Source organism: Caloenas nicobarica, chromosome 1 (assembly GCF_036013445.1).
Source record: "Caloenas nicobarica isolate bCalNic1 chromosome 1, bCalNic1.hap1, whole genome shotgun sequence".
Lineage (NCBI taxonomy): Eukaryota > Metazoa > Chordata > Aves > Columbiformes > Columbidae > Caloenas > Caloenas nicobarica.
In genome coordinates this window covers 67,868,029-67,880,166 of record NC_088245.1, presented here as the reverse complement: position 1 = coordinate 67,880,166, position 12,138 = coordinate 67,868,029, and the positions used below count along the sequence as shown (strand labels likewise).

At 45.1% G+C, this 12,138-nt stretch overlaps 1 protein-coding gene across 12 annotated transcripts in view; it reads left to right on the top strand.

Moving 5' to 3' along the window:
* Nucleotides 1–11,764, top strand: part of WNK1 (WNK lysine deficient protein kinase 1) — a 107,418-nt gene extending 95,654 nt beyond the window's left edge. For 5 of the 12 annotated variants that reach the window (XM_065626909.1, XM_065626903.1, XM_065626906.1 and 2 more), the window contains 5 exons: nt 614–808; nt 2,193–2,285; nt 4,659–4,700; nt 7,836–8,023; nt 8,703–11,764. In XM_065626909.1, coding sequence (XP_065482981.1) covers nt 614–808; nt 2,193–2,285; nt 4,659–4,700; nt 7,836–8,023; nt 8,703–9,017 — 833 coding nt within the window. In that variant the 3' untranslated portion in view covers nt 9,018–11,764. Of the gene's footprint in view, nt 1–613; nt 809–2,192; nt 2,286–4,658; nt 4,702–7,835; nt 8,024–8,702 lie in introns of those variants that run through there. The other 7 variants (XM_065626910.1, XM_065626900.1, XM_065626911.1 and 4 more) reach the window with 5 other exon arrangements.
* The last annotated feature ends 374 nt before the right edge of the window (nt 11,765–12,138 follow it).

Genomic DNA, 12,138 nt, shown 5'->3' with positions numbered 1-12,138 from the left:
TTAGAAAATAGTTCTGTTTAGTGATCGAATGACATGGATGTCAGATGCTTGCTGGGTAATTTTGGATGTCTTTCAAATCCTGTAGCACTGAATAATCAATGTTAGAGGGCCAGCACTGTGAGCAGAAATATTTGTAACTGCTTCCTGCACATTCACTTTGGTAATTCCCATGTTATGCTGCAATTTCTCTATCCAGTCACCCTGGCTGCTCACTTCTGTTTTAAGGGAGCTCCGTTTGAGCACGTGACAGTGAGCTAGCACAGAGTTGCCTTAAAACTTAAGTAAATAAGCATTTTTCTAGTCTTACTGCTTTCTCGGAATCTGGAGTAGTTCCCTCCTCCTGCCTTCCTCTCTCTTGCTTGGATTGTCATGCCTGACCGGAGGGTAATATCCCTTTTTTCCCCCTCCACAGCATTTTTTCCTGTATCGCTAGTGTAATGGCCCAGCTGATCACCTGAGTTACATGGTGCAGCTACTTCACTCCCTAGTAAACATTCCAGTCAAACTTTCCTCTGTTTTTTCTCCTGTCCCTTGGGAACAATGACAGAAGTTTTGAAAATGATGTGGGGAAACTGAAACGTTGAAAGTCTTTTTGCCTTCTTTCTTCCTCTAGGCAATCTGTCAGCTCAGAGTGCACCATCAGTCTTGCCCCCTCAGCAGACTCTTCATCCTCCTGGCAGTGTGCCAGAGACTGGGCAGAACCATTTGTTACAGCCCCTCAAACCTTCACCTTCTAGCGAAAATCTCTATTCTGCCTTTACCAGTGATGGTGCCCTGTCGGTACCAAGCCTTTCGGCACCGGGCCAAGGTAAGACTTTAAGTGGAATTAGTGTCGAGTCTTGCACCTTTGTTACTGGTGAGCAAACCACCAACTTGATGACACTTGATTTTTAATACATAGCGTAAAGTAGATTGGTAGTCTCCAACCAGTGTGTGGAGGCTGAGAAGGGTGTTTTTCTGCAACTAGATTTCTACATTCTCATGTAGGTGAAGTGTGAGGTTGTCAGAGTAATGAATACTTAGTGCATGGCCCTGTCTGCTGCAAGGGAAGCACCAAGGAGGATGCAAGAGAGTGCAGTATGGTGGTGGCAAGCAATGCTCTGCTGACCTGGGGAGAGGTATTAGCTGGAAGGATGAGGAGACAGATGAGAATGAGACTCAGAGTCCTTCTAGGCCAGGGGTGTCAAACTAATTTTCACCAGGGGCCACATCAGCCTCGCGGTTGCCTTCAAAGGCCCGAATGTGATTTTAGGACTGGATAAACGTAGGAGTAGTTACATTTATCCAGTCCTAGAATCACGTTCGGGCCTTTGAAGGCAACCGCGAGGCTGATGTGGCCCCTGGTGAAAATGAGTTTGACACCCCTGGTCTAGACTTCTGAACTACTTCGGCTGTTCCTGTCAACAGAATTTTTAAACAATAAAGGGTAAAAAAGGCTCATGTTCTGCAGTTGTGAGTTAAAGAATTATCCTGGAAAGAAGGGTTAGCGTAGGTGGGTGTAATGGTAGGAATAATAAATTCTTCATTTACTCAAGTTGTGGGTTGCTTGTTATTAGTTAGTATGTTATCAAATAATTTCTCAGACACAGCTCTGATTTATTTGGTAGGGAGGGCTTTTTTGCTTGCCAGTCATTAAGGGGGTGATAGCTTGATTACTTCTCTGAACTTAGCTGTTCCAGTTTCTTTTTTCCCTTGAACATCTTTTTGAAAAGCTTTGCCATAGACTGAATATATCAATTCTAATGCATGTTTTTGGTGAAACTGGAGAAGTACAGACAGAAAATAGAAACAGACCTTTTGGAAGAATGTTCTATAAATATTTTTTTTTAATGAGCTGTTTCAAGTATTTTGGAGCTACTTGAATAATTTGCCTGTATCTAGAGTTGTGCAGCACTGTTTTATAATTCGGTACTTTTGCCAGGATTTAGCTTTACTATAGATTGCATTGCTATTGTTGGGTTGTGTACTGGAGAGTAACACTGGGAACTTGGCCTAATGTCTGGAGGTATCGGAGGGAGTCTCTTCACTCCGTATATTGTCTACATGCTCTTTGGTCCACACCTTGAGGCTTATTCTTGTGTGTCATGTTAATGCATTTCACCCTTCCAAACTCAAGTTGCTAACATCTTGTAGTGGTGTTCTGTCTCTTCTCCTCTCCTTTCTCTGTTCTTCCCGTTTTTGTTTTCTCACAGGCTGTGCGAAGTTTAACTGTGCGTCTGACAGAGTGACGTTCAAGCCTGGTGGCAGGAGGACCCGATTTCTGAGTACGCCCTGCTTGGCTCTTTGTGTGTAACACCTTTACTCCTTCCTTGTCTGTTTTTTGTTCTGTCTTTTTTTTTTTTTTTTTTTTCTGCTGCTTGGATCTGTTTCATGCAGCCCATTCTCGTCTCCCACCTTGAATTTCCTTCCATCCCATGGCTCAGCTGAGCTTCTCTTCGCACACCTGTAGAAGTTTGAGTTCTCGTTAGATACTCGCTGTTGTTAAACTCATAATGATGGACACTCATTTTCTCTAAGCTTTTGGTGGAAACTTTTTCAGGACAGTTCAGTGTAATGACAGAAACTGGGGAGAGTTAGCAGGTTGTGGGTGCATGGGCACTTCCTTCTGGCCTGCCTTAGTAATTACATTTCAGCATATGTTAGTTGACATGAGACTTGGAGGGGAGGTATCATTCTAGTGGAACAGCGAGGAAGATTTGTTTTCCAAATTATCCCATTGTTGGACACTACTGGAACTGGGGGGAATATATTGACTTCCTCCAGCAGAACGCTTACTGTGCAACTTGGATGTGTTTTTGCATGTTCTCAGCACTAGTGCTGATTACAGTGCAGAGCATTGATGCCACCTGTAGGCAGTTACTATTGACATCTTATGTTTATCAGCAGATGGATAGCTAAAGATTGAAATGTTGAGAGTTTTAAAAACACTTAGGGAATATTTTCAGGCAAACTCAAAAGATCCTTTACCTACTAATGGGCCCAGGTTTAGAAGGTTTTACTGTGAATTGGAGATACACTAAATGTTCAACAAATAGCAGTAAAGGTGAGTAAACAGACATCTTCAGACATCTTGTCAACCCTCATGAGTTACCTTGCGGCCCTTTTCAAAATCCTTTCGTTTGTACTTACATTCGGCCAGATTTAGAAGAGAGCCTCAAACTTCTGATGTGATTGAAGTAATGATACGCTTGAGCTGAGGCTGCTGATGTGATGCTTTTTATTGGGAGTGCTGCAACATCTCCCGCGCTCCTTCTGCAGGCTGGAACCCCTTAAATGTCTGATATTTGTTTCCCACCCTCTGGAATGACTTGATATGAGAAAGCTTAAAGTGCTGCGAAGAGCCCGTCAGCCGCTGCTCTGCATGACAGTACCGCGTGTCTGTAGCGTCTGTCTCGCTACAGCTGGCAGCAGCTGGGCTGGGCCGCAGAGCTGTGTGCAGGAACGCGGCCTGGCCTTCTGCAGAGACAGCTGCAACACAACCAGCTCCATCCTGGGAGAAGGGAAGGGAGTCAGAGGGAGGGAACTTTTTTTTTCCCTCCCCGGGTTGTTCAATTTTGCAATGATACCTCTAGCTTACTTAATTGGATTTGTGAGGGTGTAAGTACTAACTGTATTTAATTTGTCAAGCTGAACAGCTTTAAATGGTTTTGCTAGGTATATTAATGTGCAGATGTGCACTAACTGACATCTGCAGTCTCAAGATTTATGGCTCCTTTCTTGGGAGAAGTTAAATTCTTAATGGAGCTAACTCTTTAAAATAATCTTTAGCCTGGCCTGTCCTTTTTTGGGATAGGGAATACAAAGAACAGCCATTCACCTTCTAAAATTGACAATGAAGTGAATACATGAGAGTATCATTTACTTATAAGGCCTCGGCTTGCTGCAAATTGACCGTCAGCTGGCTATAAGCACACTTTGGCATGTATATCTCTTGCTTATGGGACTGGTGCTAAGGGAAATGGATTCCTTTCAAAAAGCCCGTTGTAGCTGTCCTGTAAAAGCCGGTCACACTTGGCATGGCGCAGCTTGGCCTGGCACTTGGCTTATTGCAGGTTGCTTGCTTCCCGGAGTCTTGTCCTTGAAATGCTGTCGCAGACTGTCGTGGAGAGTGACAACTGGAGAAGATGCTGGGTTAGAATCAGTGGTGTTGAGGAAACAGTGCAGTGATTGATGCTTTTAACTGTGCAGCTGGAGAAACAGAGTGGTACAGCTTGGCAGGGAATGTCTGGACTCTGTTCCCCAGATCTGAGGAAACAGGGTGAGAAACTAAAAGCACTTGACCTATCAGATGAATTTTTCTCATGTTGTAAACCAGTTGAACTTTGTAAAATGCTTCCTACCTCCTGACAAAAATGGGAGATATACTCGGTTTTTGTTTTATAACAGCCAGTTGTGACAGTAATGTCTCCTGACATTCTTCACTACGGTTTGGGAATTCCAAAGAATAAATGCAGGAGGCTGGGCCTCTTTCTGAAAGTACAACTGATTCAACTGTCACACCAGTCTTTGGGTTTTTTTCCTAGAATGTCCCAGTAGTGATAACAAGAGCCCTGCTGTGCTGTGTCCTCTGTTTCTCACCCAGCTTTTTGTACTGTTTGCTGATACTAAACATTTCTCACTGTTTCTCTTTAACAAATTACTCTCTCTTTGTGCTTCAGGGAAGATGGTGAAAAAAGTCTGTCCTTGCAACCAGCTCTGTAGTAATTATCTTATTTCTGTTATCTCCGATTCCTGATTGTAAAGCTATTCATCAGCTTTTTCTGGTCACTGAAGCCTTACCTCCCTGACTCTGTCTCCAGCACAGCATCTGTCTGTCTGCGTTATGCCCTCTATTGTGAACTCCGTCATTAGTATTTTGAATAGTCTGGCTGTTACTCTTGCAGACAAGTGGAGGCAGGCAGAACCTCACCTTCACTGGGAACTCTTTGCTCCTCACTAACGAGTGAGCGAATTGAGCGTCATCGGGGTCAGTTGCTCGCTGTAATGTGCTGGAGTCGCACCTCTGAGCAGCTGGTTTGTTTCCAGATCTGATGGGGTTCGCCACCTCAGTGATGGATCCCGTTGCAGACGCTCCTTCAGCATTTTAAAAGGATTAAGAGTAAGCTGCGCCTCCCCAGGCAAGAGGTGTTTAGAAAAGCCTGTGTGTGCTCCTGTCATCTGAGACTGTTTTAAAGGTGTCTTTTGACTGCTGGCTTATGGAGGGGAAATAAAAAAGGGCAGAGTGAAGGCATTATAGGTAGCAGGCTGGAGAGAGAGAAGCCTGTTTCACTTCAGATCCTTCATGTCAGAGCAGAACTGGGGACGGCTGCTGTGACCGAGCAGGAATGTGGGAGGTTGTTTCCATTGAACGCTGCAAGTTGAAGCACTCTGTTTTCAGACTCTTCTGGATGGCAGTTTCTGAAGGTGGTGACTACATCAGAGCTACAATATGAAATTCCTGAGAAATCGTTTTTAAAATTGACATTACGTGGGAGCTTTAGTAGTTTTGTAGCTCACCTATAATGTTGTAGGCTGGTCTGTCTGTGACCTGAGGCAGGAGCTCCCTGATAAAATCACTTTTGGTGATAAAGCTCTCTCAGCCTCCCACCTTTCCTACCCTGAACCAATCCAATCCTTTTCAAAACATTTCAGCTTTCCTTAAATGATCTTTCACATCTTCAGCTGAATGCACTGTGGTATATACCTTTATTAATCCTATTATTATTAAGGGAGCTTCCATGGCCTGAGGAAGCTCTCCAGCGTAGGCCCAGGATCCGGTGTGTTTACTGACTGAAGTGGAAATGTGAAATACCAAAAGCAGATACTGGCCATCGTGAGGAGGATGAGAGCGAGTGTGTCAATCCCTGCATGAACCCTCACCGTGCAATGTGTTTATTACTGATTTTTGGCAGCTCTCCCCAAGTACCTCCTCCGTGCTTTTGCCTCATTTATTTCTAATTTCACCTTTCATGTCATTGCTCTCATTAAATAATCATATTCTGAGCCCCTTCCACATGATGCATGCTTCAGGTTCTTGTTGTTTCACTGTAGATTTTCCTTGCCACCATACGATGTGTTCCTAACACGCTTCATCCGAGCTGCAGCTGCGCACCCTGGTCAGGGAACCTTGTCCTTCCCTTTCCCTGGGCCCCGTTGCATGTAACGACCGCTGCCCCACCTGTGGGCACCCAGACCGGGACACGCTGCCGTGCTTGAGCTGGAACTGGTGGGAGGGATACGTGTCCTTCCCTCCTCAGCACTACTAGAGGCAGTAACACTTGGCTTATTTGTCCCGCATAGTAAGTACGTCACCTTCCTAATTCACTCCTCAATACGAAACATTCCTGCAGGGGTTTGGAGCCAGTTCTTTCTTTGACACAGCGGTTTGCAAGGAGTGTGGCTGGTAGGCAAGAGACAGCGACTCTGTCATTTGGCCTTTGCAACAGAGAGGTGATTTTAACTAAGCTGGGATTTTTGATGCTCTGTTTTAAATCAGTTTTCTTCAGAAATGTCTGCCATAAACTCAGGTTTTCTTGGCTTGCCCAGTTGCAGTCTTCAGAGTGAGCAAGTAGAAACATTTGAGGAACTTTGAGAACCAAGTAGGTGAAGCTGTGTGCTTGCAAGGAGTGCTGGGTTTAGCACTGCAGTGGCCAGATATCTATTTGGTTGGATTTGATTGGTTTTATAATAAATGGATTTGTCAAATCTAGATTTATTCCACCTTTACCACATCCTTCAGAAAAAGTCTCTTGCCCTTGTGGTTAACCATCATTTCTTGAGGAGACTTCACAATAGTGCTGGGAATTTAGCAAGTTGGGAATTACTTGATAATATACAATTCCTTAGATTCCTATTAGGAGGTCTGCTTTTGAAAAGCTTAAATTTGAGTGCAGTTGCATGTTTATATTGTGAGGGGCACAGTGAGGCTACCTAAAACAAAGCTTCTAGATTTTTTTTTTTTTTCAAACAGGATAATGTTCAGCAACCTTTCTAGCAGACCAAAGCCTGGTACTGATGTATGAAGGGTTTTTTGTTGTCTTGCAATCAGCCCAATGAATAGAAAAACACGTCAAAGCATGTCTGAGGAACTACTCTCATTTCATTTCTGCCTTCTTTAAGCTGTATTAGTTGTTTGCATCTGAAATGCTTGTTCTTCTGACATAGGAAAACTGAACATAATGGCAAAAAAATGCTTTCAGAGGCAAAAAGCAAAATTTAATGCAGTGCAGACCTTCCCCTGCTGATCCTGGCTGTTTGGTGGATGAAGACAGTCCCATCTAGTTATCCTCAAGAGCATAAGTATGGCAGCTATTGGAAACAACAGTTGCTGTTTCTCACCGTGGCTTTTTTGTGTAATCTGGGTGAATTTTTCCCTTCATTTTACAAAGTGGAGATAATTTGCTACAGAGCAGCTGGTGATGCTGATTGTACTGCTCCTTATTCAGCATCCAGCATTGTCCTCCAAGGTGGAATTGACCTGTGCCGATAGTGGTTGCTGCTAATTAAAAGGTGTAGGATGAGAGAGTGATGTGACCGTACTGTCATTCAGTGCTGACATCTAAACTCCTTTTTCCTCTACAAAGACCTGTAGGCTGCTACCATTCCCCTCTTAAGATGACTACTAGCAGCACTTCTTCACAAGTTAAACATATCTATGAAATACTCTTAGGCTGAGAAAATGCCTGTGGGAGTCCTTGTAGTTCCCACTTCAGTACGTCCTGGAATTGAAACTTAGAATTAATCTGCATGGCATTTTAACTGGCTCTCTGTTGATGTACCATTACCACAATTATTAAACTTACGAGAGAAAGATGATCTTTAACCTAAGTTTTGATTCCCATTTTTTGTATTTGCAGGGACCAGCAGCACTAACACAGTCGGGGCTGCAGTGAACAGCCAAGCACCCCAACCTCAGCCCACTGCTATTGCCTCGAGCCGGAAAGGGACTTTCACAGATGACCTGCACAAGCTGGTAGATAACTGGGCCCGAGATGCCATGAACCTTTCTGGCAAGAAAGTTGGCAAAGGGCATAGCAACTATGAGGTAAGATGTGATCTGTGAACATTTCTGGTAAGAAACTGTCTGTCTCTTGCTGTCTCATTAGGGTGTCCACCACAGTACAGTTCATAGAATCACAGAATAGTTTGGGTTGGAAGGGACCTGCAAAGCTCATCTAGTCCAACCCCCTGCCATGAGCAGGGACATCTTCAACTAAATCAGGTTGCTCAAAGCCCCGTCCAGCCCGGCCTTGAATGTCTCCAGGGATGGGGCATCTGCCACCTCTCTGGGCAACCTGGGCCAGTGTTTCACCACCCTCGTTGTAAAATATTTCTTCCTCATGGCTAGCCTGAATCTTCCCTCCTTTACTTTAAAACCATTACCCCTTGTCCTATCGCAACTGGCCCTGACAAAAAGTCTGTCCCCATCTTTCTTTTAGGCCCCTTTTAAGCACTGAAAGGCCACAATAAGGGCTCCCTGGAGCCTTTTCTTCTCCAGGCTGAACAACCGCAACAGTTCCTGCGTAGCTTGGACAACTGCTCTAGAAAACTGTTGGCTGTATCTTCAGTGTGCAGGACTGTATCACCTGCTGTGGATGGAAAAGGATAACTAAAGAGGGGGGGCCATGACGTGTTTCTTGGGAACAGCTTGTGGACCAAGGGGTCAACCTGAGGTTTTGAAGCACAGTTGTGTAACTGTTCCTGGGGGTTGGGTTTTCTTTCAGGGCCCTGGAATGGCAAGAAAGTTCTCAGCACCGAGTCAGCTCTGTATCTCTATGACATCTTCCCTGGGTGCTACGCCCATCTCTGCAGCATCAGCTACCTCTTTAGGTCCCTTCACAAAGGCCATGTGCCCTCCGCAGCAGTACGGTTACCCAGCAGCGTCTTTCGCCGCTCCGTGGAGTGGGACAGGTGGTCCGGCACAGCCGTCGCTCGGCCAGTTCCAGCCCGTAGGTGCCGCATCTTTGCAAAGCTTCAACATCAGCAATTTGCAAAAATCGATCAGCAACCCTCCAGGCTCCAACCTGCGGACCACTTAGCCACGCTCGGAGACCGTGCTGGCTAGACCTCGGGACAGGACATGGGGAGGGAGATGGGGCCCTGTATCAACAACTAGTGCTGCAATGAACTGGTAGCTTGCCAGACGGGGAATGAATTTCTCTTTTCCAACCATTGCTGTCAACTCTCTGTAAAGGGAGTTTCCCCACACACTTTGAAGGGGGAGGAGGATGATCAGCATCCTTATGATGGGACAGTGCTTTTGACCGAGGGGTTCTGCTCTTGTTTGGAACAAGAGCTGTGAAGAGGAGTCACGGGGTCAGTTAAATGTAGTCTTGCTGTAAAATTTTTCTGTGGTTTGAGGCTGAATCCACACGTGTTGAGGTGGGAGAGCTGGCTCCTAGCATGAGGCTTTAGCACGCTTCTCGTCTCTCCCTGAAGATCCAAGACCGGGAGAAAAGCTGTCCAAATCCCCCTCCTCTCCCCCTCCCCAGTAGTCTCTGGCTCCGAAATGGTGGGGCACACGAATGGACTTGCAGTGCAGCCCGTGCTTGATAGGTCATTACTGCTTTAAGTAAGATATTAACAGCTTTGACTGCAGCATTAGAGCAATTTAAATTGTTTAAAAATTTTAAAAAGTTCCCTGCGGACATGTACTTACCATCAGTTTTGATGTGGAAACACTGTGATATATAAATGTTGTTGGACAACAGTAGTTTAAAAATGAGTGGAATATAGAGGGTTCAAAAAGTTAAAAAGAAAAAAATGGGAAAAAAAGCTAGCTATATCCTTATACTTATTGGAGACACTTTAACTTTTTCCTTTGTATTTTCATTGTATTAGATAAATAAATGTGAATGTAAAATTGTATAAATTAATGTACTTGAATACTTGTCTGTTCTCCCAGTATGCTTGCTGGATATTTTAGTGCCTTGGACTTCTCTTGCTTCTGCAGTTAGCGTCGTCTTCCCAGCAGACCCCCAGGTGGACAGAGGGCAAGTTCAGAGGAGGCTGGATTGTTTGTGCCTCGTGACTGGGACACTCAAGTTTATTTAGTGGCGCCGTTACCTCTTGGAGTAGGTGCGTGGAGGGGGAAGTCACGGAGGCAGCGAGTCGGAACAACGTTCTGTGTGTTGGGGAAACTTGTCCAGGCGGGCAGATCTGAAGTTGCTGGTGTGACAGGGGCCAGGTGGGGGTGGAACGGAGGGTTGTGGGTGAAGCTAAATCGGGACTAACCAATATCGTCTACAGAGGCAGGAGGTGTGGACTGGAAACAGAGAGAGAATGGGGAGAACGTGTGTCTTTGGGAAAGGCCCAACTTAAGATGCAGTGTGACTCCACCTGCAAAGTGGTGAAGATGTTTGGTCAGGATGTGACTTGAGGGAGAAGTGCCATTGCTTGTTGGCATGGGCTTGTCTGCTGGGATTGCTTTGCTTAATTCTTTTTTTTTTTTTTTTTTTTTTTTTTGTAAAAATCCATTTAAGCCAGGAATAGACTGTCCTGGTGACACGTCCATTGCCGGCGATGGATGTACTTGAAACAGCCGGCATCAAGAAGTTTCCTCTGTCTTATTTGGAGGATTTACAATTTTGTTCACTCTTAACAAATTTCAAGCTGGTACCAGGACTGTAACTATCTTGTCACCTCTTTAGTAACTGTACTGTACCTTCTGCTTTAGTCATTCTCCCTTTTCATATTTAAAAAAATACTGGTTTCCTCTTCAAAGTAAAAATAATACCAAGCCAGTATTTATGTAGTGCTGCAGAAAGCTGTGAAGGATGAGAGTCCTGCGTCCTGGTGCTGGGGAGCAGCTCACCGGTGTCCTGGAAGCTGGTGCATCGCAGAGATGTTACTTGCCTGAATTTTTTTTTTTTCTGGGAGTGCTACTTCCCCGTGGAGCCTTAACAGGGAGTTCTTCTGTCTGCGGATGTTCTCACTCTTTTATTTTTACGAAGAAACATGCCAGATCTGTTACTTTCCTGTCACTTTTTTTTAACAGCAGTTTCGGCAGCGGGGGCAGGTACAGGCTGGAGAGGAACAAAGGGCTGAGGGCGAAGGCCAGTGGCAAGGTGGCTGGGCTGCAAGTCCCTGGGATGTGGAGGTTTGTTCTTTGTACCTGAGGCGCAGACTAGAGCCATGGGGTGAGAGAGGAGGCTCACGGGGTAGAAAGCGGGGATGCCTGTGGCTGAGCGAGACGGAAAAACCCCCGCTGTCCCTCCCCAGGGGTGCGGGGAGGTTTCCCAAAGCGGTGTGAGGGGAGAGGCGTGCGCTGGGAAACGGGAGCAGCAACGAACACGGGGAATATTCGTGGCAGGGGAACTGATCAGCTGGATGCAGCACGTGGTTATTTAATTTTGATCTAGTGAGTTTGAGGTTGTTTTTTCACTTAATGTTATGCAAGAACTGGTTTTATTTACCATTGGGGTTTTTTTTTTGTTTGTTTTGTTTTGTTTCCCCCCCTTCTCCTCCTGTGGATGAATAACTGAAGTCTAGAGGAATAAACTAATGCTACTGAACTGTTAAATTATTTTGTTTAATATTACACTTTGAGTATCCTTTTCCACATACAATCTGTTTCTGAATTACAAGCGTTTTCTTTACATTATTTAACAAATGTACACTGTAAAAAATAAAAATAAAAAAAAATAAACTGAATTGAAACTTTGGGCTTCCCTGGCCGTAGTTAGTTGTATGTTTTGCGCTAAACCCGGGCACTGCGCTTCCTGTACGATTGCGCTTTGTGCTGCAATTTGTTACCTTTGTAGAAATACTTAATGAAGTCATTCAAATAAACCAAACCTGCTCTTGTTGAGCTGTGGGTTTTCTTGTTGAACAGCAGGTTCCATCCTCTTCCTGGAGTGATTTAACTTCTACCCAGTTATCACAGGGGAAGTACAAGAAACCCATTTTAATGAGACTTCTCAAAAGCAGTTAATCAGCAATGAGCCTTTGGCCTTTTAATAGAACACTCTGAAACAAGGTACAAATGATTCGGAGAGTGGATCTTTGTGAGAGGAGGGAAGGGGAGGGTGGGGGTGTCGGGGGGTGGGGGTGTCGGGAAGGCCCTGTCCTGGGCACAGGAGAGTCCTGCTCCTTTTTTCTTGGGTCCGTACCCGCCTCTCTGGGGTGTTAGTGGGGGGCTGCGCCTGTGGTGCTGAGAAG